The sequence below is a fragment of the Balearica regulorum genome, chromosome 2 (genome assembly GCF_011004875.1).
Source record: "Balearica regulorum gibbericeps isolate bBalReg1 chromosome 2, bBalReg1.pri, whole genome shotgun sequence".
Taxonomy (NCBI): Eukaryota; Metazoa; Chordata; class Aves; order Gruiformes; family Gruidae; genus Balearica; species Balearica regulorum.
This window is the reverse complement of record NC_046185.1, coordinates 105,729,649-105,756,040: the sequence shown is the minus strand read 5'-3', so window position 1 is coordinate 105,756,040 and position 26,392 is coordinate 105,729,649. Positions and strand designations below refer to the sequence as shown.

Here is a 26,392-nt window from a genome sequence, read left to right as displayed (position 1 = left end):
ATGAAAGAAAACTTACGGGTCGAGATAAGGACAGGGAGAGATCATTCTCTAATTATCATCACGAGCAAAACAGACCGAACTTAGAGAGGGAATTCATCTTATTTATTACTAAGCAAAACAGAGTAGAGGAATGAGAAATAAAACCAAATCTTAAAAACACCTCCCCCCACCCCTCCCATCTTCCCAGGCTCAACTTCACTCCCGGCTTCAACCTCCACCACCCCTCAGCGGCACAGGGGGACGGGGAGTGGGGGTTATGGTCAGTTCCTCATGCGGTGTTTCTGCTGCTTCTTCATCCTCAGGGGGAGGACTCCTCTCATCGTTCCCCTGCTCCAGCATGGAGTCCCTCTCACGGGAGACAGTCCTTCACGAACTTCTCCAACGTGAGTCTCCTCCACGGGGTGCAGACCTTCAGGAGCAAACTGCTCCAGCGTGGGTCCCCCACAGGGTCACAAGTCCTGTCAGCAAACCTGCTCTGGCGTGGGCTCCTCTCTCCACGGATCCACAGGTCCTGCCAGGAGCTTGCTCCAGCGCGGGCTTCCCACGGGGCCACAGCCTCCTTCAGGTGCCTCCACCTGCTCCGGTGTGGGGTCCTCCACAAGCTGCAGGTGGAATGGCTACACCCCCTCATCCTTCCTCCATGGGCTGCAGGGGGACAGCCTGCTTCACCATGGTCTTCACCACAGGCTGCAGGGGGATCTTGCTCCGGTGCCTGGAGCACCTCCTGCCCCTCCTTCTGCACTGACCTTGGTGTCTGCAGAGTTTCTTACATCTTCTCACTCCTCTCTCTGGCTGCAAAAGCTCTCCCTAACTGTTTTTTTTTTCTGTCTTAAATATGTTATCACAGAGGTGCTGATTGGCTTGGCCTTGGCCAGCGGCGGGTCCGTCTTGGAGCCGGCTGGCATTGGCTCTATCAGACACAGGGGAAGCTTCTAGCAGCTTCTCACAGAAGCCACCCCTGTAGCCCCCCCGCTACCAAAACCTTGCCACGCAAAACCAACACAGTCACATAGACTATGATCTGGATGTATTAAGCATTTTTCTTTGCTTCTTTGCTATTTATGATTTAACTTTTTTTCCTGTGACAATAACTGTATTTTTTTATATTTCTAATACGTCAACAACATCAAAGACAATACAAGTTTTTAAGATATTGTTGTCTTAGTGACATCATTAATTTCCTTAGGCAGATGTCTTGGTTTAAATAACATATTCATCGTTAGCATTAATCTAATCCTTCTTCTATTTTCAGTATGTAAACTAGCTTCATTATACTTTCATATCTCTTCATGTGTTCTGTCTGGGGTTTTTTTGGGAGAGGGCAGTTGAGCATTCAGTAGAATATTACCCTCCAAATTCATTTTTGTTAACAAGAGGAATGCCTTCTAAAGGTCCACCTGGAACTATATGGTTGAATTGGTGGTGTACCTGCTGCATTCCTATCTTGCCAAACAGAAGGATGGTAATGGTCCAAAGCTCTGTGTTTTCAGTGAACATCACAAACTGAAAGTCTTTTTTATTCTACTTATGCTCTTTTTTATTTCTTATTCCTAAAATGGTACCATCAGAGTAGTCTGTTAAACCTGGCATGTATCACAACACTACTTATCTCATGCTATTTGAAGGAAAAGGACAATAAATCAATTGAGTTACTCTTCCTAGTCCCAGGTCTTCATTGTCTTTTAAGACTTTTAAGAAGCTCACAAATCACAGCTCTCAGATTACAGGGTGTCCCTGTAATGGGGGATATCTGCAACCCTGTATAAACTTACCATCCTTGCTCCACAGAACTGCACCTATGTTTCATCAGATGGCTCTCCATGGCTACGATGGGAAACAAGAGAGTTGGAAGAGGAAGTGCTGCCTCTGTTCATTCAGAAGTTGTTTGGTCCAAGGTTTCTCTTTCTTTGGCTCTTAGCTATTTTAGACAAAAAATTTGTATCACATTGAAGTAAAATTGAAGGCTGCAATCCTAATTTCTGCCCACTCAACCTTTTGTGCATGCAGTGTGATACTGTATGATACAGTTTTCGTCTTTATTGTACATGAGTTTCTTTCAACAGACTTCTCAAGGCACCAGATGGATGGTACTTTAAAAGATTATCAGCTATTTAAATTTTTCTTCTCAATACTTATATATGATCTCATGCCTTATTGTGTTGGGTTTGCACGGCAAGGTTTTGGTAGCGGGGGGGCTACAGGGGTGGCTTCTGTGAGAAGCTGCTAGAAGCTTCCCCTGTGTCTGATAGAGCCAGTGCCAGCCAGCTCCAAGACGGACCCGCCGCTGGCCAAGACCAAGCCAATCAGCACCTCTGTGATAACATATGTAAGAAGGGAAAAAAACAGGGAGAGCTTTTGCAGCTGGAGAGAGGAGGGAGAAGATGTAAGAAACTCTGCAGACACCAAGGTCAGTGAAGAAGGAGGGGGAGGAGGTACTCCAGGAGCCAGAGCAAAGATCCCCCTGCAGCCCATGGAGGGAGGATGAGGGGGTGTAGCGATTCCACCTGCAGCCTGTGGAGGACCCCATGCCGGAGCAGGTGGAGACACCTGAAGGAGGCTGTGGTCCGTGGGAAGCCCATGCTGGAGCAAGCTCCTGGCAGGACCTGTGGATCCGTGGAGAGAGGAGCCCATGCCAGAGCAGGTGTGCTGACAGGACTTGTGACCCCGTGGGGGACCCACGCTGGAGCAGTCTGCTCCTGAAGGTCTGCAGCCCATGGGAGAGACCCACGCTGGAGCAGTTTGTGAAGGACTGTCTCCCGTGAGAGGGACTCCATGCTGGAGCAGGGGAACGATTAACAGGAGTCCTCCCCCTGAGGAGGAAGAAGTGGCAGAAACACCACGTGATGAACTAACCTTAACCCCCATCCCCTGTCCCCCTGTGCTGCTGGGGGGAGTGGGGCCGAGGCTGAAGCTGGGAGTGAAGTTGAGCCCGGGAAGATGGGAGGGGTGGGGGGAGGTGTTTTAAGATTTGATTTTATTTCTCTTTCCTCTACTGTTTTGCTTAGTAATAAATTAGATGAATTTCCTCTCTAAGTTCAGTCTGTTTTGCACATGATGATAATTAGTGAATGATCTCTCCTGTCCTTATCTCAACCCATAAGCTTTTTTGTTACACCTTTTCTCCTGTCTAGTGAACAAGGGGAGTGATAGAGTGGCTCTGGTGGCACCTGGCCCCCAGCCAGGGTCAACCCACCACACTTATACATTGCATGCTGTTCAGTCCTTGTTTTGAAGAGGAAATTGGTTTTTTTTGTATACATTTTAAAATTATTTTACTATTCTAATTTATCATTGTATTTAGTTACTTAGTACCATTAATTTTGATCATAGGCTGTACCATGACAAAATGAGCTTTAACATTAAAAGTGCCCCAAGATATCCTTGCCTCTTCAGGTAACATCATTAATGTATTGGAAATCTGGTATTACTATCAAAGACACCATTCCAGTTGCTTTCTTGAGCTTGGAAAAGGGCAGGGGGAGGATGAAGAGACACATCCCCAACACAGAAACTCCTTTTTCATGCAGCCAATGTTCTTGTTACTGTAGTTACAATGTGTTTTGAATGGGGGTGGAACTAGAAGCCCATACCAGATACCAAAATGTTACCTCTCCCCCTCTCCTTTTTTTGCTGCCCTACCACCTCCACGTCTCCCACTTCACTGCCACCTCTGATGGCCAGAATCACTTTCCCCATCCCCTTATTTGAAGGCCTCTACTCTGTGGGACAGACTGTAGTGTCAGGTAGACATCTTCCATACCACTGATGTATGGGACCCGCCAGAGTCCTGTTCCAAAAGGCATAGATACAGACTGACGTGAATAGAGTCTTTCTGTTCTATTCTAGTGCTTTGCTGGGAAGGTAGAATAGCAGGAGACAAGAAAAAGGCCCTCGGCTTCCAAGTTTATTTTCTCTGCTTTCAGAGTGGAGATGCTACAACCTCCTCTGCTTCCTAAAGAAGAAGCTTAAGATAACCAAGAGCTACAGCTCATCACTAGTGCTACATCATTACTATTTAATTTGATACACAGCCCATCCACTGATGCATTGAATCTGCTTCACTTCAGGTCAGAGTTTACATGTTGACTCCAGCCTTAATCACGGGGCCTTCGTCTGTCCCCTGCAACCCATGGCTGCTGTGTAGGAGAGCAGATTTCATCTTCTGGTAGTCCCAAGGCACACAGTGGACTTTCTCCTCCACTTGTCCAAAAGGTGACCTGCAAAACTTCTGCTTGGGGCTTCTGCATGTTGCCATCCCTTTAGAGACCTGGAGGATTAGGACAGTCTAGCTCTGGTTTTCATTGGAAGACAGTTTCTGTCTGCCGGGATCTGAGAAGCAGCAGCCTGGTGGTCTTAGTGCTACAAGGATATCTGCAAGGCAAGGTTACAGAAAGAGAGGAAGCATTTTTTGTGCCCAACAGCCATAGCTGCAACCCAATAAAACAACCAAGGTGACACTCACATTCAGACACACGCACACACCCTTCTCGGGCTGGTTTCCCAATGGCACTAACTCGACTCACCACAGACACTTCTCGCCAACGCCCCGGCGCTCCTCTCCCCTCCACGGGAGAGCAAAACTTCCCATTGACCTGCCTCCGCTCCGAGCTGGGAAGTTGCGTGTATGTAAATCAGAGCTAGTCATACCAGCCCCTTCCTCCTCCTCCTCCGCTTCTTCTTTTTATTCTTCCTCCTCCTCGCCCCCGGGCCCCTGACTCTTACTTCGAAGCTGCAGCCGCAGCACCGCCAGTCAGGCTGTAAGGGGGCGGGAAGTGGCTCGGTGTCGGCCACCACCCCCTGCTGCGTGAGGAAATGGCTTTCACGTGAGGGAGGCGGCAGCGCTGGGTTTACCCTGCCCGCTGCCCAGGGAGGAGGCGCCAGTGGGTCTCGGGGTTGTCTGCGCCATGCCGACTAGCTTCACCGTGGTGCCGGTGGAGCCGCAGGGAGAGGATCAGGGGCCGGCGGAGCGGGATGGGCAGCGGCAGGAAGAGGAAGAAGGCGGCGTGAGGGAGCGGGGCTCCGGTGAGAGAGGGGGGGAGCGGGGAGGTGCTGGGGGCAGCGCCTGAGGCTAGCGTCGGCGTTTTGTGTGCGGGGGAGTGGGGCTGTCTGGCTCGCCACCGGAGGCCCCCTGTAACCTGTGGAGAGGCCGCAGCGGGCGGTGCCGGAGCTGAAGAAGACGGCGAGAGGGAGCGGGGCTCCGGTGAGAGAGGGGGGGAGCGGGCAGGTGCCTGAGGCAGTGCCTGAGGCCAGCGTCGGCGTTTTGTGTGCGGGGGAGTGGGGCTATTTGGCTCGCCACCGGAGGCCCCCTGTAACCTATGGAGAGGCCGCAGCAGGCAGTGCCGGGGCTACCTGCCCAGGTGGAGAAGTGCATCTCGGGAGAGGGCGAAAGTCTGGCGCCTGGGGTGGCTGAGAGCTTGTTTCTCTTTGTTTCCGTAAGCCGTCGCCGCTGGCTGAAAGGAGGAAGTGCTCCTGGGCGGCTCCGGTCGGGGGAGTTAAGCAGCCCGGGAGAAGGCGCGGAGCCAGCCCGCGGCGGCGTGGTGCGGTCACTCCGCTTTCCGTTTGCAAGGAGGAGCGGGAGTAACTAGGGCCGCTGGCAGTTCAACAGACAGGCATAAAAGCTCAGTTTAGAAGCCAATTCCTGCTAGAGCTTGCCAGAGAGAGGAAGAGGGGAAGATTCAGACTGTGGAGAGCAGTAAGAGCACAGTCTTACCTGGCTTGCTTCAGGTGTTTGTCCGACCACGTGCTTTTGCACCAGCGATCGTGTCTTAAGTAGGTGTTTGCTACCAGATGGCGTGGTGTTAGGAGCTTTCCCTCATCCTAGGCCTCGCCCCTGAAGCTGCCTGGGTGAGCAGAATCAAGCCTGAGCTGGAGCTCAGGCATCGAGAATGAGGGTCTGGGTCAGGTCAGCCTCTTCTACAGCGAGATGAGTATTTGTCTACAAGCGGTGGTGGGGAAATAAGTGCTTTTCTCACTCCAGTGATGAGGCATTGCTAGGGAAGCAGTAACTCCTTCCTTTGGCTCAGAAGCCCTTAACACTTCCTCTTTCTGAAGTGTGTTGCAGCGACAATACCAAGTATGGTGCTTGAATAATTGCTAGCACTGAGAGTTAGTTGGATCTTGCACATTATTTTGGACACTGTGTTACAATCAATACTCATTCTGAATGGGTGTGGTTTTTAGATATGAAATGATCACAGGTGAACAGATGGGTTTTTGTAAAAGGCAATTCCTCATAATGGTGGCTTCTCCTTGTGATAGAGATCACAGATAAATAAGGCTAATACCATGTGATGTGAATGTAGAGATGAAAACATATTTGACAAACTTAAATATATTTTACATTATTTTAATTTCTTTTTTGCATAAACATTCTTTAGGAAGATGATCCAGTAAAACACTAAGCTGACAAAGTTGGGTTGTTTTCTCCCACAGCTTTCTCCTCTCAAACCCCTACCTACCCATAAAAGGTATATACTACATGTAGTTGAATTTCCTTTCATGTATTCAAGTGACAAGCAAGTGTTCTAATAACTTTTTTTTTTTCCCCAAACTAAATGGAATAAGAAAACCAAAATAGTGTAAACTGTGGCAACAGTTTGTTTCCTGTACCGGTTGGATGACAGCAGTACAGCATTGATCTGTTTGAGCAGTTTTCCTTATGGTAAAGGAGCTAATCAGAAAGGCATGGAGTGTAGTGTTTGGTCAGATGGCATCTCAAAATACTGAACGTACATACAGGTGTAGGATTGAACAGGAGTTGTTAGACCATGCGTATACATGAGGCATCTGGAAGGCTTGAACATTTGGAAATCTTGGGAGGGTGAGGGAATGAGTGGAACTGGCACTCTGTAGTGGCTTATTCCTAACAATCAGGGTTGTGATTAAAAAAGAAAAATTATTCATGCTATTAAGTAGAATTTGTGTATGTTTAAATTATCTACTGTTCTGGATCTATATCACTTCAGCAGATGAATCTATGTATGACTTTTCCTGTTAATGTGCCTGTAAAATAGGGAATAAAGAGGTAAACACTGAAAAGAGAAGGCATTGACTTGTAAACAAATCTATTTAGAGAGCTATGACTTCATCAAGAAATTGAACATTAGATACAGAGGAAGGATACTCGTTTGGGAAGTGAACAATATACTTAATGTTGCCTTGGTTATTATACGTGTGTTTGTGATATGTAAACCTGTAATACATAAAATTAAGTTAATGCTATGTAATCAAATAATTCTCCTTGACTCATTCTTCTGAAAACTTTAAAGAATTATAAAATATTAGTACAGCTGAACGCTGTTGTAGTTAAGCCCATCTAAAAGCCTGCTGCTTGGAGGAGTGCTTGCCTTTCTCCCTGTTCCAGCCTTGAAAAAAGGCTAGGGAGTGAAACATTTCCTTCCCTTCCCTCCTCCACATCCCTGGGTTCGCTTCCTTCTTGCATTTGACCTTGGTGCTCATCAGACACTTCACTGGGCTGGTTCAACATGCTGAACTGGCAGAAAATGAAATTCCTGCAGAGGGAAAAAACATACCTCCCCTGTAGGAGTTGAGGTGAGTGCTGCAAAAAGTCTAAGAATGGCCAGAGTTGTGGGAGGAGGGTAAAGCTGGGGCGGGGTGGAAGTAAAAAAGAGGGAGAATGGGAGCTTCCCCTTTGGCTCACCCTTAGCTTATATAGCTCAATATATAATTTTGGTCCAATTGCTCAGGAATCTAAAATTTTATCAGTTTTGATTGAATTGTCTGGCTTAAAAAACAAGTAGTTGTTCTGGAATTGGACTGCACTAGTAACTTCTTAAAGCAAACAAAAAACCCCCAATGAACAAACAAAAAACACCCCACATCCCCCAACCAAACAAAACCCCAAAACCAACAAAACAAAACCTGCAACACTGTTTTTTGGAGGGAAGCAGGCTGTATGCTGTTCAGCCACTAGACCACTAGTAAAATAGTTCTGGTATCTTATTAGCTAGGCACTTAACAATTATTCTGTGTATTTACCCCTTTTCACGCATTCTTACTTGATACTCATCTATATGATAATGGCATAAGCTGACTCAAATATGTGCAAAGTAGCAGAAAGTGTATGTGCCTGTACAGAAGTGTATCTGACTGGGCTTTTTAATGTGCTTATAATACACTACAAGGGAAGGGTAGTCAGGAAATAGTAACTGGTTGAAGGAGGAGGAAATGGGAGTCTGTTGAAGGCAGTAGTGGATGAAGTTTTATGAGAAATTCTGGCTTTGCTTTGTGTTCGGGTTTTTTTTGTTTTCTTCACACATATCAGTAGTGACTATTAGACCTGTCAAAACTTTAAGTTGATCAATTCTCTATTTCATTGGCAGCTCTGCATGTCAGGTGTTTGAAAGCACAAGTACTTTTAGCATCCCATAGTATTATTTACCTAGCCACAGCAGTGTCTTATTTAGAAACCAGTATGAGAACTATCTCCTTCAAAATCTTTTTAAATTGGAGAGCCTCAAATACAAGGAATATCAATGACCAGCCTGGTCACTTACCAAGAAGTCATCACATAACTAACGAAGCACTAATGCTGTGAATTTCTGTAATATGCTAATTCCTGGAAAACCACAAAATAGTTGAGGCATATATATATATGCACAATGGAGGGAAGAAAGGCTAATCTCACTGAGATGTACGAGTATATTTTCAGTCAGCTTCTCCTCAAACACAGAACCGGTCTGTAATTCAGAACTTACTGTATAGAAAAATACAGTATTGCATGTTCCCCTTCATCCCATTGCAGTTTGTCCAGTTTTCTGTACCCTGAAAAAATGCAACTGGCTGTGTTCACTTTTTTAAAAAAAATCTCTACAGGTTAGTTATCCCTCTCTGCTCTCTTCATGTGCTTAGCCAGTAGCGTGCACAGTGTTTCCAGTACTGGCTAAATGCTCAGGTCTAGAGATATGCATGGGAGCATGGCTTGGCAGATATGGTACTGTTTTCCACATGCTCTTCCAGGCTCTGACAACTTGTGGGTTAGAAAAAGAAGAGCCTTCTGTAAAACCAGATTACTTTCTCATTTTTTTTAGTGAATTTAGATTAAGTTCTAAATTTGTTTGTATTCTAAATATACTTGGTGAATTTCTGTTCTGTTCTTTTATGTGGTCCGGAATTAACATGTGTTTTTGGCATCTCAGAAGCTGTGGCAGTAAGATATGCTGCTTGATGGCAAATTGCTTCTTTGTTTTTCTGATCCAGTCATCAGATTAAAGGCATCAAATCATGCTAATACTTGTCAGGTCCCTTTCCAGATAACTAAGATTTGTGTAAGCCTTGTCCCATCTTAATCCTATCACCTTTTTTCCAAACTGAAGACTCTTATTTAGTCATTCTTTACATAGAAGCTATTCCATACTGATTGTTCGACTTTCTGTCTTTGAATTTTTCCCACTTCTGTTCATTCTGAAATGGGACAAGTTCCAAAATTGTGCAGGATAATTAAATTGTGAACAAACACTGGTAATTTTTTTAATACCTTTGTCTAACATGGATGGACTTTTTTTTTCTTTTCATTCCTGATGTTCAGGTTGTGGTTTGAAAAGCGATGATTGAACTGGCGTTTTTAAGAAACAATCATAACCAAAGTATCTCATTCATGAGAGGTAACAATCAGTTGGAGCCTAACTATTTTAGGATTGTTTTCCTTCATGTATCTATATAACTACTCTTAAAATTCTACATTAAAATTTTGCCTGTTGGTTTAACATTCATTTAGTCTTGGAGAACTGCAGCTCTCCACAGTTGGCCTGTGCCTTGACTATCTTAGATAACTTGAAATAGTTTGAAACTGTCACATCTCTGGTTGCCTTGTGTTTTTTATTTTTTGTTGTTCTTTTTTATTAATGTATGGAACAGCATGTGGCCTAGCAGAACTTCAGTGACCACTTCCATCTCTGAGAGCAGACCATATGGTCTATTTTCTTAATTGGTTATTTACCTATGGCTTATCGAATATCTTCTCTTTTATTCTATGGCTGCTTTATTTCCTTAAGCATGTTCAGAGAAGGACTTCATCAAAAGTCTTTTGGAGATCGTGGCAGACTTTATAGATTAAGTTTCCATTATCCACGTGCTTGTTGATTCAAAGAACTTTTTTAGGGATGTGAGACAGAATCTCCCTTTAGAGAAGCCACCTTGCGGGGGCAGGGGAGGACTAACAATGTCATACTGCATAATACAACGTTGGAATGGAAAATATTATTCCTGTTGCTGATAAAACGCATATCTGACATTTGATCGCAGGCATGGGAGTTACACACAGGGATTTTCTTTGCTCTGAGAGGCATTGGCTGTCCAAGTGAACTCCTGATGTATGCCCATCTCTGCCAAGGTGCTCTAATTGATCCTTTCATTGTTTAATACAGCTATGTGTATCATTGTGAGTGTAAGTGTTTGTTAGCCCCAAGGGAAATGAGGCAGAGTTAAGGATAATAAACTAAACTTCACTGTGGAATAAGTGGTCACATAGCATTTTGTAACTGTTTAAACATTTTTTTTTAGACCATTGCAGTTTTGACCTTTTTTGTGAAGGACGGGATCTTAAGGCTTGAAATCGACAGCAAATTATTATTTTTACTCCTTGTGTTAATTTCATGTGACTGAAATGCTAATATTCTCTTACAGTACTTACTGCCTAAGAGCTAAATATAAATAATTCTAATCATGAAGCAACTTTAAAGTAGAATATTCTAGGAGAAAGTAACATCAAATATAGTGGTATCAACCTTCATAACTTTAACTTCTCTGATCCTGTAATGAAAATATTACTACTGAGATTTTTTGATCTCTTATTGCTGATCTGATTTTTCTTTTGGTGATAATACTTTTGCAGCCATCAGAATATGGTGAGTAAAGGTTATTTGTTGTAACTGATTTTTTTACTGTTTTTCATAACAGAGCTTTACTTGTAATGTTTTGTTATCTTAAAACTTTAAGATGACTGTTACTGTGTTAAAAGCTCACATGTAAGCATTGTAAAGGCTGCCTTTGGTAAGGGATGTAGTTTGTTACTCATAGCAGATCTTATTAGCTGCTGCTGGGGAAAAAAGTATTTCTGTTTTCTTCAGTGCTACTGCTTGTGAACTGTTTTAGGAAGCCAAATTTGTCAGGAAACTAGCTATGACAGAAAATCAGTTGTTTTTAAAAAGTTGTTTTAAGAGGCTTTATTTCCTTGAATTAGCTTGTTGCAGAACAACAGTGTTGTTCCACCCCAACACAGAAAATCACCTCTTCTGGCAGATCTGACCTGATTAATTTTTCCTACATCTTTGAACTATGTTGTAGCTTTACATAAAAATAAATACTCAAGCATGGGGAATGAAACAGTTAGTGCTATTTTTATTTGCTCTCTAGACTAATGAACTATAGATTTTTATCACAGGGGACTTATATTCTGAATCTGAGTAGAAGTAGTAAAGCTTGAGGGTTCCCCCTCTTAACAAAATGTGGTGCTTGGTTTAAATGAATTTTCCTACCAATTTAAATGGATTCTCCTATGAATTTTATTGTTTTTCCTACACAATCCTTTTGTGGCTTATGTGGTATTTTTTGCCTAATCAGACAGTATTTTTTTTTCCTACTTGATTCAATGTACCAGTTGAACAAGGAGCATTTCTGATACACACTATAATTTGTATAACTGCAATTATTTGTATGCTATGGCTTTGTAATTCTGCTAATAATGTAGCTTATCCTGTCAGGCTTCTATTTACCTTCCCCTACCCCAAGTTAATAAAAGTACTTCAGGTTTGGAATATGTTTTCCTTGGCTCTTTGTACCTTTGACACAGTGGTGACAGCAAAGGCAAATTCAGTGGAGAAGGTGTCATTGCTCTTGGCAGTGATTGTGAACATTTTTTCCTTCCTTGGTGAAAGAAAAATACATGATGAAGTGCATTGGGTTTATGTGGCAAGGTTTTGGTAGCAAGGGTGCTGCAGGGGTGGCTTCTGTGAGAAGATGGCAGAAGCTGCCCCCATGTCAGAGCCAGTTCCAGCCAGCTCCAAGACAGACCCAGCACTGGCCAAAGCCAAGCCCATTAGTGATGTTGGTAAGAAAGGGTAAAAAAAAAAAAAGGAAAAAAAAGCTGCACAACCACAGCTAAGAGAGGAGAGTGAGAATATGTGAGAGAAACAACTATATGTAGGCACTAAGGTCAATGAAGAAGGAGGTACTCCAGGTGCTGGAGCAGAGATTCCACTGCAGCTTGTGGTGAAGACCATGGGATGCAAGTTGTTGCAGCCCATGGAGTAGATATCCACCCTGCAGCTCATGGAGGATGCAGGTGGATGTGCCCTGAAGGAAACTGACCCATGGAGAGGCCATACTGGAGCAGGCCTATATTGGAGAAGGTCATGAAGGACTGTCTCCTGTGGGCGGGACCCTATGCTGGAGCAGGGGAAGAGCATGTGGAGGAAGGAGCGGTGGAGACAGAACACTATGAACTGACCGCAACCCCTGTTCCCTGACCCCCTGTGCTGCTCAAGGGGAGGAGGTAGAGCAGTTGGGAGTGAAGTTGAGCCTGGGAAGAGGGAGGGGTGCGGGGGGGAAGGTGTTTCTAGATTTGTTCTTATTTCTCATTATCCTACTCTCTTATTAATAGACAATAAATTAAATTAATTTCCCAAGTCAAGTCTGTTTTACCCATGATGGTAATTGTTGAGTGATATCCCTGTCCTTTTCTCGACCCACAAGCTTTTTAATCTTATTTTTTCCGCCTGCCCTGTTGAAGAGGAGTGATAGAGCAGCTTGGTGAGCAGCTTGGTAGGCACCTGGCAACTAGCGAAGGTCAGCCCACCACATGAAGTCAATGAAAACTGCAGTCTCTCTGTTTTCATATACAAATTTTCAAGTAGGTGCAAAATTGGACAAAGTTTTGATGCACTTGGTTGTGCAGCACCAGGTTCTTGCTATGCTGCCTTAACCCTGCTTTACAAGAGGTTTAACTGTTTCTTTGGCAGCTTCTCAGCCCTCAAAATTGCCATCCTTGAGTTGTAGGGCATCAAAAGTGTTACCTACTGTCCTGTCCCACTTAGGGGGTGAGGGTGAGGTTAACTTTTTAATTCTCTGCGCAGTAATGAGAAGTAACGACAATTACTTCAGAGGTTCAAACCAACTATAAATTTACTTAAAATTCAGTGGAACTACAAAAGATAGAGGCTTGGCAAAGGTCATAACAATGCTTAAAATTCAGTAGAACTGTGAAAGGTAAGCATTTAGCAAAACGTGTGACAATATTACCCTAATGTGCCGAAAATTAAGTTACAAAGAGAGTGATAGAGAGGAAAAGAAAGAGAGAAAGAAAAAAGAGAGAGAGAAAAGATATCACCACCATTGGATCCAGCGATGTTCTCTGCTCGTAGCTGTAGTCTTCGGGTGGTGGGCGTGCGCCGAGAACTTATGTTTCCACTTTTTATAACCCGATGTGCCCACCCCATAGGCAGGGGTCTGTTGTCACTGAGCAGGCGCAGTATGTGCTCAGGAATGTTCAGAAATGTTCTAGAAATGAGTCGGTGGGTTGTGGGGGTCCGGGGGACTCACTGCCCCCCCCCCTTCAGGGCTGACCAAGTGAGTGGTGATCTATCACAGGCACATGGTGCACAGGGCACAGATGGTCTTTGTTTACGTGTTTTAGGAATAGAGAAGTGGTCTCACAAGACGTTATCCTGCCTCCGCAGGCTCCGTCCTTGTTCAATACTCCCTGGTCATCATCAGCCCCTCCCTGTCCATGTCATGATGGGTGTTTGCGACATTCACTTGTTATCAGAGCCTCACACCTACTTACTTTTAAAGGTCTGATGGTAATCTTCAGAAATGGATTCATGAGCAGTTAGCAGTATAGAAACTGAAAGATGGTGCCAGAGTAGCTTTGCTCTTGCATCACAGCTATAGAAAGCAGGGCTTAATACTGTCTGTGTCAGTTGGGCAGTATTTCTCTGCTTCCTGAATTCAACAGCTAGCATTCTTGATTAGGTTGCTTAATTAGCTGTATCCTTTAGCTAACTCATAGCAATCAAAAATAAACACTATTCAACCTGTTTACGAGATCATTCTGGCAGCCTTTGGGAGGGGAGATATCAAGTGGTAACTGCTTTGCAAAAGTAATTTATTTTTTTTTAAACTCATTTATCTTCTGGAAAAAAAAATATTTTTGGAAGAAGTAATGAAAAACTTGTTCTGTTTCTTGCCCTATGACAAGGAGCACAAAGTTTGAAACTTCTTAAAATTAAAAGCATCTTCCTACAAGCTTACTTTTTGAAGAAAATAAAAACTTTTAGCAGATTAATTCCAATTCTGAAGAATGGGAAGCTTGAGTGCTTGTCTTCTAGCTTCAGCAAGGAACATCCTTGAAAATGTCAGAACTTCACTTTGTTACCTGTAGAACTGTCCTGGTAGAAACTTACCAGGACATAAACAACCTAATAGCTTGCAGCCATTGATTAGTGACCCATCCTATTTCTGTCCCTCTACCGACCTTTCTTGCTTTGTGGAACATCTGCTGAGGACTTGCACAAGCTGCTTTTTTTGCTAGTAAGGAACAAGAAGCAGTCCCTGGAGAAAAAAAAAAATCAAAATGGGGAGGTATAGAAGGCAGGCTTTTTGAACATCAGTGAGTTAAAGCAGCCCTTTTAGGGGTCTAGTAAGCACCAGAGCTGGTTCTAGGTAGGAGGAACTTTGGGAAATGGACTTGGAAGGAGCCTTCAACCCTTTCAGCCTTTCTGCAGTTGACCATGCTTGTCACACAGGTGTTACGATCACAGAGAAAAGTAGATTTCAGATGTGATTCAAAGATATGACCACAGGAACTAATCTGTTCTAAGCAATAACATCCATTTAATAGAATTGAAACAGTTTGTGTGAAGTTGTTTAAGGCTGGTATAGAATGTGTGAAATAGATTAATGCATAAACTAGAAAAAAGTGACATATATCTCATATGAAAGAGAATTAACAGATTATGCAGCCAGTCTTAAAAGACCCCTTTATAATTTCAAAATACTTGGTTTTTTTTAGAAGTGTTTGCAAAGTTACTAGAATTATATTTTTAAAGTGTTTATCTGCTACTTCTTAAGTACAATTAGCGCAAGCTCTTTTGACATAAAATCAATGTTTAGAGACTACAGTTATGGTTAGCTTGCTTAAGATATGCTAATATGTACTTAATGCATAAAATTGGCTTTTTTAATAGTAGGTAGATCTTTAGAATAGGTTAGTGCTACTTGTTGCTAATGTATACTGATCTGCCTAGTGGAGGTATTTTAAGGTTAATTTATTTGATGGAAATAAAACTTTAAATATAGTTATTATTAGGCAAAGATGTGGAAAGTTTTAGTAACTTGATCCTGCCTATTTCACTAAGCATGGTGTTTATTGCTGGTGGAAATCCTCCAGCTTAATTCTCTTTAGAGAGTTCTGTGACTGTCATGTAGTTTGGCTGTGTCACATGCATGCTTCACACTGCATGAAGCCTTAATGACTTGTTTCAGGATTAATCTAATACTAGTAAGAGACAGGATTTGAGGTCTTACACAAAGCTGGGAGGAAGCAACTGTCAGTTTCCTGTTTTAATTCTTGATACGTGAAGAATCAGCAGAGGGGAATGACTTAATTTTTCCTTAATCATGAGTGGACGAGATTATGAAGAAAGTGGGCCAAATCCAAGTGAGTCTCTTTAAAAGACAATAACATGGTTCTAATGACTCTTTTACTGGAATAGCAGGTTCTGTTCTTCCAGCTATATTTTAGAGAATTTATAAAGAGCTTTTGCAGTGTGGTTTCATTAGAAGTAGGCTGTGCTTGATTATAATAGTAGCCTAAGTAAAGGAAAACTAAAATTTAGTGATGTTGATAAGGTAAGTGATGGATGTAGTATTAGAATCTTTCATTATGTAAAGGGATTTACAATGAGCTTAAATACACCTTGTTCTGCTTTTCAAGATAACTTACATAAATTGTGCTAGTCATTGATAAAAATAATGCAAGAAATTGGTGATATAGTAAATATGACATTTCTTTATTAAAACCAATAATCGGCAACTTTTAAGTAGATTATACTGAATTCTTAAACCCATCTGATGCAAAAATTCAGAGGCAGGATGTGTTCAAACAAGGTTATTGATGCCTTTTCATTATTTGAATTAAAGCAACGTAGTAGCTTTTGAAAACTTGAGTTTATGTTGAGCTCTAAAGAATACTTCTATGTATTTTTGGATGAGGAGTTGTAAGAAATTAAATTTTTAACGTTGTCTAAGTTCTCTTTAGTTGCCTGCCAATCAAAAATTTGGACATATAGGAAGTAGATATGCATGATAGAGAAGATAGAATTACAATTTTTGGCACAGGCAGCTTTCTTGGATGTGACGCTTCTATACATCAGTTCTAGTGACTTTTAAACTTACGTATTTTTACCTTAAAGTTTTACTTATGCTAATAGTAAATGCTTGTTTACCCTTGTGCAAACAGGATCTTATCTTCATATTCTCAGTTTGTAGTGATTTGTTCTTAATGTGACTGAATACTAACTTAATGAGAATGTTACCTTAGTTTTTATTAAAAACTGTTATTTTTCACCTGTATCTCACTAACTGGAACTTACTTCAAGGTACATGGACTGTGATTAAGAGTTGCCTTTTGGAAGGGCATGAAAAGTTTTTTCTGTGAAGTATTATTCTTCAACTGTGTTCTGCTTTAGACAGTAGCATATAAAGATAGAAACTTCTAGTAGGAAACAAAACTTTTTAGTTTTACACATGTAATTGTTTAGACAACATCTGTACCTTATCATAACCAAGCTATCTTATTGAGGCCATGTGGTTCAAAATTTTTAGATCATTCTCACTTCTTTGAACACCACCTGTGTTCTTTTTCCTTATAAAAAGAATCTGCTTTTTTTCCCTCAGATGTTAAACTCTTACAGCATGACAGGAGACACAGATGCTTGGGGTTTTTTTGGACAAAGTGTGTTTGAGTACAAAGGCAAATAGGAACATTTCTTGAATATGAACAATAATGACAGACATAGTGTGGAACAGTGAGGAAGCAGTGAACCTGGAAAGGATTTAGGGGTCAGACTGGAATAGAATAGCATGAACTTGATTTAATGGTGTGGTAAAGAGAGCTGGCCTGATCCTTGGAGTAGAGAGATGATGACTATACTTCTGTAAATAGCATGATGGACACTGGTGTTAGTAGGCTGTATTTGATTTTAAAAGTTTGAAATTTTCTTTTTTTCATAACTTAAACTGGAGAGAATGTTGCCAGAAAAATTATTAAAGGTTAGGAAAATGTTTTATGAACTTAACTGTTTCAGTTTTTCAAAAGGAAGCTTGAGATTATTTCATAAGTATAGTTACCTTTGTTACCGGAAAGCAGCAAAATAATTCACTCTCTAAGACTTATTTTGAAGTTTTAGAAAGCAGGCATTCTTTATTGCAGCGCTGGGTGCACAGGGGGTAACTGCACCTAACATGCACACCCAAAAGACAAAACTAGCAAGTATTTATACTATGTTAATATACATATTCATATTTCCAAGTAGTGCTTATCACATTCATGAATTTTCCGGGAACTCGTTAGCATATGCTAATGTCTTTTGCACATGTTTGTTGGCACCTCCGGATGGTTGTCGGATGGTTGGGGGGGGGGGGTGTCTTCAGACTCAGTCCTGGTATCACGTATACCTTTATCCCTCAAGGCTGGTTTTGTGATCACCTTGTAACTTTCTTATCTTTGCGCATCTGTTCTTCCAAGGCCGAGCTGTTTAAAATAAGATTGTTCCAGAGCTTCTTATCTTACAACTAATTATTTTCTAAGTTACAATGGTTTCCATTTTGTTTGGTTACATCTATTGAGCAATGGCTCTAATTGCTTGAATTGATCTTATTTCAACATTCACAGGTATCACCTTCACAAGACAAAATACTAAGTGTGAGTGATTAAAGTTGGAAAGTGTACTAGGATGTTATAGCTAGAAGTCTGAGAAGAGCCAAATTTAAATAGAAATAAGGAACAACTTGTTTGAGACTTTTCCAGTATTTAAAAAAAACCAAAACACAAAACATCAATTTATCTTTATAAAAAGTTAAGCTTTTTTCCTGTTCCACTTCTGAAAGCATCAGGAGATACATACATTGCTCAAATCTCAATATGTTTTTTTCAAAGTTGTAGACCCTAATGCAGAAATGAAATTCTGCAACTTGTGGAAAGACAGGAAATCAGATCAGATTTTGTCCTTAATCTCTTGAACAGGCATCCTAGTGCAAAATGATCACTTAAATGATCATCTCCTTCTACACCAAGCCCTGCTTTGCCACTTTCCCTAAGACAAGACAGACTCCTGTAACAGATGTTTTTCATACTGTTTTGATTTGGGGTGGTGGGGGCAGGAAAGGGGAAAACCTAACCACTATAGTTCTGTGATTTAGTAATATTGGCATGAATGCTAAGAAAGTGGTTTTGCGTACGTTGAAGGTGTCTCTAGCGACAGCACAATCATTTGTGTAGTGAACACAAACTCATCTGGGTTAGAAGCAGCAGCAAGAATAAACAGAAAAGCAAAACAGCTCCGTTCCTACTCAGCATTAAGCACACACCAGTCTTGCATTTATAATAAATAGTTCTGTTTGAGAGGAACAGTGTGATACAGGGACACAAATGGGTGAGTAGTTAAGTGTGGGAGGGGAATGGGAGGGCCACCTCTTTGGTGGCAAAGGTGGCTTCTGCCTGTTTAAGCTATACTGTTGGGTTCTGTCTTGCACTGTAGAAAATGGACTGGTTTGGATCACCTCAGAATCTTTTAACTGGTAACATACCTTAAAGTATTCTACCTGTCAATGTTTGTGAGGATTGCTGCTCTGAAACTTCTGAGGAATATGGATTTGAACAAAGTGTTATCTTCTGCCTCTGTGACCAACGCTTTGAATTGTGATATGCAGACATATTTCTCATGTAAGTTTTGCTTGGTCTATGGAACTGTTAATGAGAAATCGTCTGATGGTGTTGGCAGTTCTAAACTTGAAGCTAGCACAACTCTGGGACAATTTGCAATAACTTGTGTGGGTTACACTGCATTGGCAGTTGGGGGGCTGAAGTGTATGGGAGTGCACATTGTGGTCATCTGTATGAACGCTCTGAATATTACCTCCCAAACTTGAGCCACATCTCCCTTCTCTGCTTGCAGCTTTATATCTCATGTAATAAAGAAAATGTAATTAGTTGCAGCTCATTTCCATGTAAATAGAACTACACGCATCACAGCGCTTGAGTGTCTGTAGAAATCAAGAGTAGGAATTTTTGCATGTCCCATCAACACAGAAAATGCCAAAGAAGCTTCTAGGAAAGGTACCTTAGTTATGGCTTTAGTTGTGCTTACTGATGGACCAGTAGACAAGAGTTGTGCTATGGTATGTGAACATTTCATAGCAGATTAAAAATAGTAATAGTAGTAATAATTTTTAAAGTGTATATTTGGGGGGGGGGGAACAGACTTATTTCTAGAGCTTAGGCTTTGATGACCTTATGTTGGGTGGAATGGAGTGTCACATCAACAGATGGGGTTTTTTGTGTGTGTCATAAGACAGAGGAAACATTATACCATAATCAAGCCCATAGAAGATTTTTATGTTGTTTTATTTTGCCTTTCTTAGGGATCTTTTAATACCAGTGGTGGTCCAAGATGAAATATTGGCTCAGATGGACTACTAATCTAGTCCAGGTTTAAGATTTTTGCCTGTAAACCCTGATAATTTAAATTATTTCTCAGAAATCAAGCGACAGCAAATATAGATTTTTGGAGTGCTTGAATTGCGGAAGTTTTAATTGGATTCCAGAAGACGTGCATCTTAGAGGAATATCTAAAAGTACATTGGAAGTTACCATTTTTTTTGTATGTTTAACTTGCCTCTGCATCTGAGAAGAGCTGGAGTTGATGCAGTTTCAGAGAAGCCTGAGGGAAAGGTGATTTGCTTGTCAAGCACTGGAACAGGCTGCCCAGGAAAGTGGTTGAGTCACCATCCCTGGAGGTATTTAAAAGATATGTAGATGTGACAGGGACATGGTTTAGTGGTGGACTTGGCAGTGCTAGGTTAAGGGTTGGACTCAGTTATCTTAAAGGTCTTTTCCAACCTAAATGATTCTATGATTTGATTATCTTTTAAGCTTCCTCATAGAATTCAAGGGAATGGGATTACAACATGAAGCTGTAAATGGCTTGAGACTTACTAATGGAATGAAATACCTATTTCTATATTCCCTGTTACCTCAGTGGGAGCAACTGAAACAGTTTTTTCTATTTGGTCCATTTCACTTCACGCACCAAAGGTGATATTTACAGCATTTGTGAAAAGTGTAAATCCTATCTTTTTGAGTTCTGGTTTCCTAATGAATCCCTTCTTTTGAAGACGGATGAGCTAGAGATTGGGATAGTAACTTATTTCATTAACCTCACCATAGTTGTGACTGTGTGTTGAGGTCCTAAAAGCAGTTCTTTCTACTGGATAGTGTAATACCTCTCAATTTGAGTTACATATTTTTAAGGCTCACTGTATTTCTAAACATATTAAATAAGCATACTCCCAAAGGTGGCCTTTTTTAATTTACAGGATTTTGTTGATAGCAGTGTTGAAAACTGAAAGGAACTTGTTCAAAAGCGTTCATAATTGTAGGACTAGTCAACAAACTGCAGATGAGAGAGTACTTGTCAGTACTTTTTTTTTTTTTGTGTGTGGTCACTTTTTCAGCATTGATCCTCTTTCAAATAGAGCTAAGATAATACTTGACATGATTAGCATTATCTGTAAAAATGCTGCACCAAACATTCACAAAAGACAAAAAGACAACTATTAAAGAAACAGGAGACTTCTATAGAGTCTGGTAGTGATGGCCAAGATTAGTCCCCACAGTCTTTACAAAATAATTCCTTTTACATTGTTTTTTCATAAATTTCTGACTCTGGCTCCCTCAAAAAAAAAAACAAAACCCACCAAAAAACCTTAAACAAAACCCCCCAAAAACCTCCAGTAGTTAAGTAATGAAAAGGTAGGTTGGGTGTGGGTGGGTGTGGGTTGGTTGTTTTGTGGTTTGGGGTTTTTTTTTTGTTGCCTAGAAGGTTTGTGTGAAGTTCTATTATCAAGTGCTTTTGACATAAACTAGAAAGATAGGGCAGGGGAGAGATCAGTATATGTATTAAAGAATAATAAGTAATAGTTAAGAGGCAGAACACTATACAAAGATTAGACTGTTAAAGTATACTTAATTTCCTTAAATGTGGACATTGAGTCCATGTGTCTAGGACAAAGACACAATGTTTAGCAGCCACCTGCAGTGTTATCTAACCCCAGTATTTTCTGACTATTTCTTTTATGCTATACCTTGTCTTTTTTTTTTTTTTTCCCCTTTTGTTTCTAATTGTTGCACTTTTTCACCAGGGGATGGGATTGCCAGGGAAAGTAGTCCATTTATTAACAGTGCAGAGATGGACAGAGGAAACATGTATGAAGGAAAGAATATGGCTCTCTTTGAGGTAAGTTAAACACTCCAAAATGTATTTCGCCTTCAGCTGAGGCTCTGGTAGTAAGACAAAAACAAGCAAACACCTGATTTCTTTCTCTCTTGAAGTTTAATGGGGGAAAAAAATCAATTTTAATAACTTTTCAGTAGTTTGGTTCCTGCTAACATTCCATTTCAGTGGATTTGAATGATGTAATAAAAAATCCTAAGATTTTTTTTCCTTGTATATTTTAGTTTATCTGTATAGGCAAACCCAGTAAATTTTGGTATGATTGATGCGAAGATATGAAACCTTCTTGCAGTTAAAATTTTGGGGTTAGGATCTAGAAATTGTTGTTAAAGCTGCTGAAAGTTAAATCCAGTGGTTTTTAGCAAAGCAGTATCCAGTTTTAAAATATGTTATGTTGAACAGGGGAAATACAGACTTCTCTTAAAGCAGCAAAACTATAAACCAAACTGTGATAGGCCATGACTTCGTTATATTGTCCAGTTACAGTGTAGAGCATAGCATAGCTATTTCTACTTTCTAATATCAACATCTACTACTTATAATGCAAGTTTAATATTTGTTTAATTCTCTTAAATGTAATATACTTTTTTCTGTAAATGATTATAATCATTAAGTGCTGCTTCTGCAACTTCTTTAGTAAAGATTGATCTAAGTTGTTCTGCTCTAGCAGCATCAACTGGTCTTGCTTTGATGTTTGCCGTTAACAATAAACAACGTCCTTTCAACATTGTTTGCTTAGCCATCTTGCTGTCACATTCTATCCGCTATTTTCTTGTTGTCTTCTTACACTCCTCTCCCTTTCAAATCTCTTTGCACAGAGGACATGATCTTTCAGTTCTCTCTTTCTGCATGACCCAAACAATGTATTTTTACTATTCTTCCACTAAGTCTTAGAGAAGATTGTGCTAAGGAGGCAATGACCAACATTACTGTGATCTCTTTGTCACATATGGAATTTCTTACTGGTTTTGAACAGAAACCATGGTAGTGGAGTTTTGTCACTGAATTTCTCTTTCAAACTCTATTCCATAAAGCAGTGTCCAAAACTTCCTGTTGTTCACATTAGCACTACAACATTAATTGTATTCCTCAGTGTTGATAAATTTGCCATAGCTGCTTTTTGTCCCTTATCATCTTTGAATACATACTTGCATCAGTTATTTTGAATAGTGGCTGACATTAAATTCTCAGCTGATGGTATAATGATGACTATCTTTTACATATCTCTCCTGGTTTCACCTGGGATACAGTTAATTTTCTTGCTAGTAGCTGGTATAGTGCCATGTTTTGGATTTAGTACGAAAATAATGTTCATAACACACTAATGTTTAGTTGTTGCTAAGTGGTACTTACAATTAGGTCAAGGACTTCTCAGCTTCCCAGGCCCTGTCAGTGAGGAGGCATGAGCCTTCTGCAGGAGGTGCACAAGAAGCTGGGAGGGGACACGGCCAGGACAGCTGACCCAAACTGGCCAAAGGGATGTTCCATACCATATGATGTCATGCTCAGTATATAAGTTGGTGGGAGTTGGCTGGGGAGGGCCATGGCTCAAGAAGTAGCTGGGCATCAGGCAACGGGTAGTGAGCAATTGTGCTGTGGATCACCTGTTTTGTATATTATTTTCTCATTATTACTATTTTCATTTTCTGTCCTATTAAACTGTCTTTATCTCAACCCATGAATGTTGGGTTTTTTGTTGGTGTGTTTTTTCTTTTTCAGTTCTGTCTCCCCGTCCCACTGGTCGGGGAGAGTGAGCAAATGGCTAGGAGGTTGTTTTAGCTGCCTGACAGGTTAAACCACCACAGTCTTTTTGGTGCCCAACGTGGGGCACGAAGGGTTGAGATAATGACAGATCTGACCAGAGTGTGTTAAAACAAATTTGTTTAAAGCATCCATTATATTAGTTTAAGAATCGCTGCTCACAATGTTGCGTTTTTTTGTTCTCAGGGTTGTGTTATGTAATGCCTAGCTTACTGTATATACTCACTGTGGTGCTGGTTATCATCTCTGCAAGATATCTTGTTGTACTGTGTAACACTGGGTTGTGATATGATAAAACTACTGTTTGTGAGACTAATCTGGTATTTGTACTCAGCATTGCTGTCATCTCCATACTTTGGGAGCCATCTCGTGGAAATTGTTAATAATTACACTCTGCCTCCTCAGAGAGACAATCCATGGTGTGGACAAGAGCAAACACTTTTCTCCCATCTTTCACTTTCCCCTTCTCCTTCAGGCCAGTTAAAACAGCTCTTGAGAATTTTGAGTATCCTTGGGATGTTCAGAGGAGCTTGTTCCTATTGCTGTGTCTCCTGAATGTGTTTCAGGTCTTGTTTAGGGTTAAACAACTAATTTAAAATACCACCCAGAAACATGCCCCTAGGCTGGATAGTTATGAGTGTCACGGTGTGTGGGATAGCATGAGCAAATGCCTAGGATGGTGGGCACGTCCAGTGTTTTGGATCTTCACCCCCGAACAAGTGCAGAATCCTGAAAAGCTAGTAGAGTATTTGGGAAAAGGATGCTGTCACCCTGGCAATTCAAGAGAGACAGGAATCATTGCAATGTGCTGGGGCCTGGCCCATGGCTACCAAGCTCTGCTCAACACTATTCAGTACCATCAAGGGGAAGAGAAGGTGTCTGGATCTGGTGACCAAATGACAGGCAGTGTAGCTACTCCAACCCCAGCAGCAAGTACTACCAGGTGGTACTAGTACACAGAGAACCAACCTGTGCCGGTATCAGTTGCCCCTATACATGAGAAAAAATGGACACAAAAGTCAGCTCATTTAGTAAAGGATGACGAAGCAGGGCCATCACAAGACCAGGAGGAGGAAGAGGTAGAACCAGAGGTAATCAGCTGATCCCTGTCCCTGAGTGAGCTGTGAGATATGTGACAGGATTTCAGCCGTCATTCAGGTGAGCACCTGGTTGCTCCAATGCTGGGATAACAGAGCCAGTAGCCTGGAATTAGAGGGTAGGGAGCTGAAGCAGTGGGGATCCCTGTCTAGGGAAGGGGGCATTGGCAAGGCAATTGGAGAAGGAAAAAAAAAATACAAGCCCTCAGCCTCTGGTGTGACTGCTGTCAGGTGTGAAGGAAAGGTATTCCTTCAAGGAAGATATTATATGTCACCAAGGCAAGTGGACCACCATGGAGAGAAGTAACCAGTACCTGAAGGAATAAGCCATGCTGAAGGTGATTTATAATGACCTGAACAACACACAGTTATCCGCAGATCCAGATGAAGTCCAATGCACCTGACCCATGTGGCAGAAGTTTGTATGGCGCGCACTGTCATCTGCCAAGTCATTGTCAGTACTGGCCTGGAAAGACAAAGAGGGACCAACAGTGGACAAATTGGCTGCCCAGCTCCAGCAATATGGAGAAAATCTCTCTTCCTCCCTATGGGCCTGTGTCTTGGCTGTGGAGAACGTGCCAGATATGCTAGCTGAGAAACTGTCCAGCAGTTCCAGTAATTCAAAGAGGATAAGTTCTGCTCCCCATCTGTACAGACCGGTATCTCACTGTTAGGAGAAAGCATTTGTCTACGCAAGACAGAGTATACAGGGCTATGCATAGGCTACCCTGTGTTTTTATCTGCGTGACCATGAAGAGGGCGTGAAGTGGGATGGAAAATATACCTCAACCCTAGAGGCACAGGTATGTGAGTTGCTGGGACAAACAATCATAAAAGGGGGTTCTTCCAGGAAAACTGCTACTCCGGTTTCCAGTGGGCAGTGACCCTGATGGAGTAGAAGGTGTCTCAATCCGATATCGGGGAGGTTTCAATATGATCCCAAGAGTGAGATTAAGACACAAACGATGTCAGGTATCGTACAACCTTTTAGCTTTATTTTTTATGAACAGGGAGAAAAGAACTGTATAGAAAGAGACAACCAGGAGAGCGGGGAAGAGCAAAGAGAGGGAAAGGGAGATAGGGAGATAGAGACGTAGAGAGGGGGAGGGACCAAGTCAGGGACCAGTCTAATTACCACCACTCCGAGTCCAGTGAGTCCAGTGATGTTCCATTAGCTCCCTCTATGGTGTCCAAGCATCGCAGGTTTTGTCGCAGCATGTCCCAGAAGATGCACGAGGAAGAGAGGAAGAAGGAGAAAAGCCCCGCCGCCTACCGGAGCACATGTGCTCCTTTATATAGGGTCCCACACTCATGCGCAGATCGCAGCTGCGTACGTGCAGTTTGTGCAGTACGTGTTGCCTCCTCGGGAAGCCTTTTCGCGCCCTGGCTGTTGCGTATGTGCGTGGCGGCACCCGTTGTGTGGTACATGCTGCCTCCTCGGGAAGCCTTTTCGCGCCCTGGCTCTCGCGCATGCGCACGATGGCGCTCATCCGCAGACCGCGGTGCCCTCCGAGGCAGGACGTCAATGCAGGGAAATGGTGTTGTGACGGCAATGTTGAGACAAACCGCATACAGTAGTGGTCTGCTACACCACCCCGTGGCTCGACGTTGCAGTCTCCTTAGTGGTGGGGAAGAGGGGAAAGAGAAGGAGAAGGTAGAGGGAAGAGAGTAAGAGTGAGAAATAGAGACGAGGCAAAGGGAAGTTGCGGGAAGGAAGGACGATGTGGGGTATGGTAGAGGAATGCTCAATAGCAAACAACGTTTAAATTTGCGGAACAAACTTGAAAAATCAGGTTAGTGAGGTAGTTTTCCATTATAGCAAACATAGAACAACTGGCAGGTACGATATGGGTACTAATACACAATCTTTCTCTCAGACAATTTGGGAATTTGAAAGGGTTTAAACAATGGGTACTGTAATTGTCTCTGACAGGTGAACGGCATGGATCCGTTTTAGGCCATCAGGTGAGGTGGTGGGAACAAATTGCATATTAGTTACTACAT

General features: G+C 41.9%; 1 protein-coding gene across 1 annotated transcript in view; it reads left to right on the top strand.

The window, feature by feature from the left end:
- The first annotated feature begins 4,665 nt into the window (after window positions 1–4,665).
- The window catches only part of SLC12A7 (solute carrier family 12 member 7), a 74,550-nt gene continuing 52,823 nt past the window's right edge, over window positions 4,666–26,392 (top strand). Inside the window, 3 exon segments of the mRNA XM_075747036.1 lie at window positions 4,666–5,022; window positions 5,054–5,200; window positions 21,439–21,533. Coding sequence (XP_075603151.1) covers window positions 4,905–5,022; window positions 5,054–5,200; window positions 21,439–21,533 — 360 coding nt within the window. The 5' untranslated portion in view covers window positions 4,666–4,904.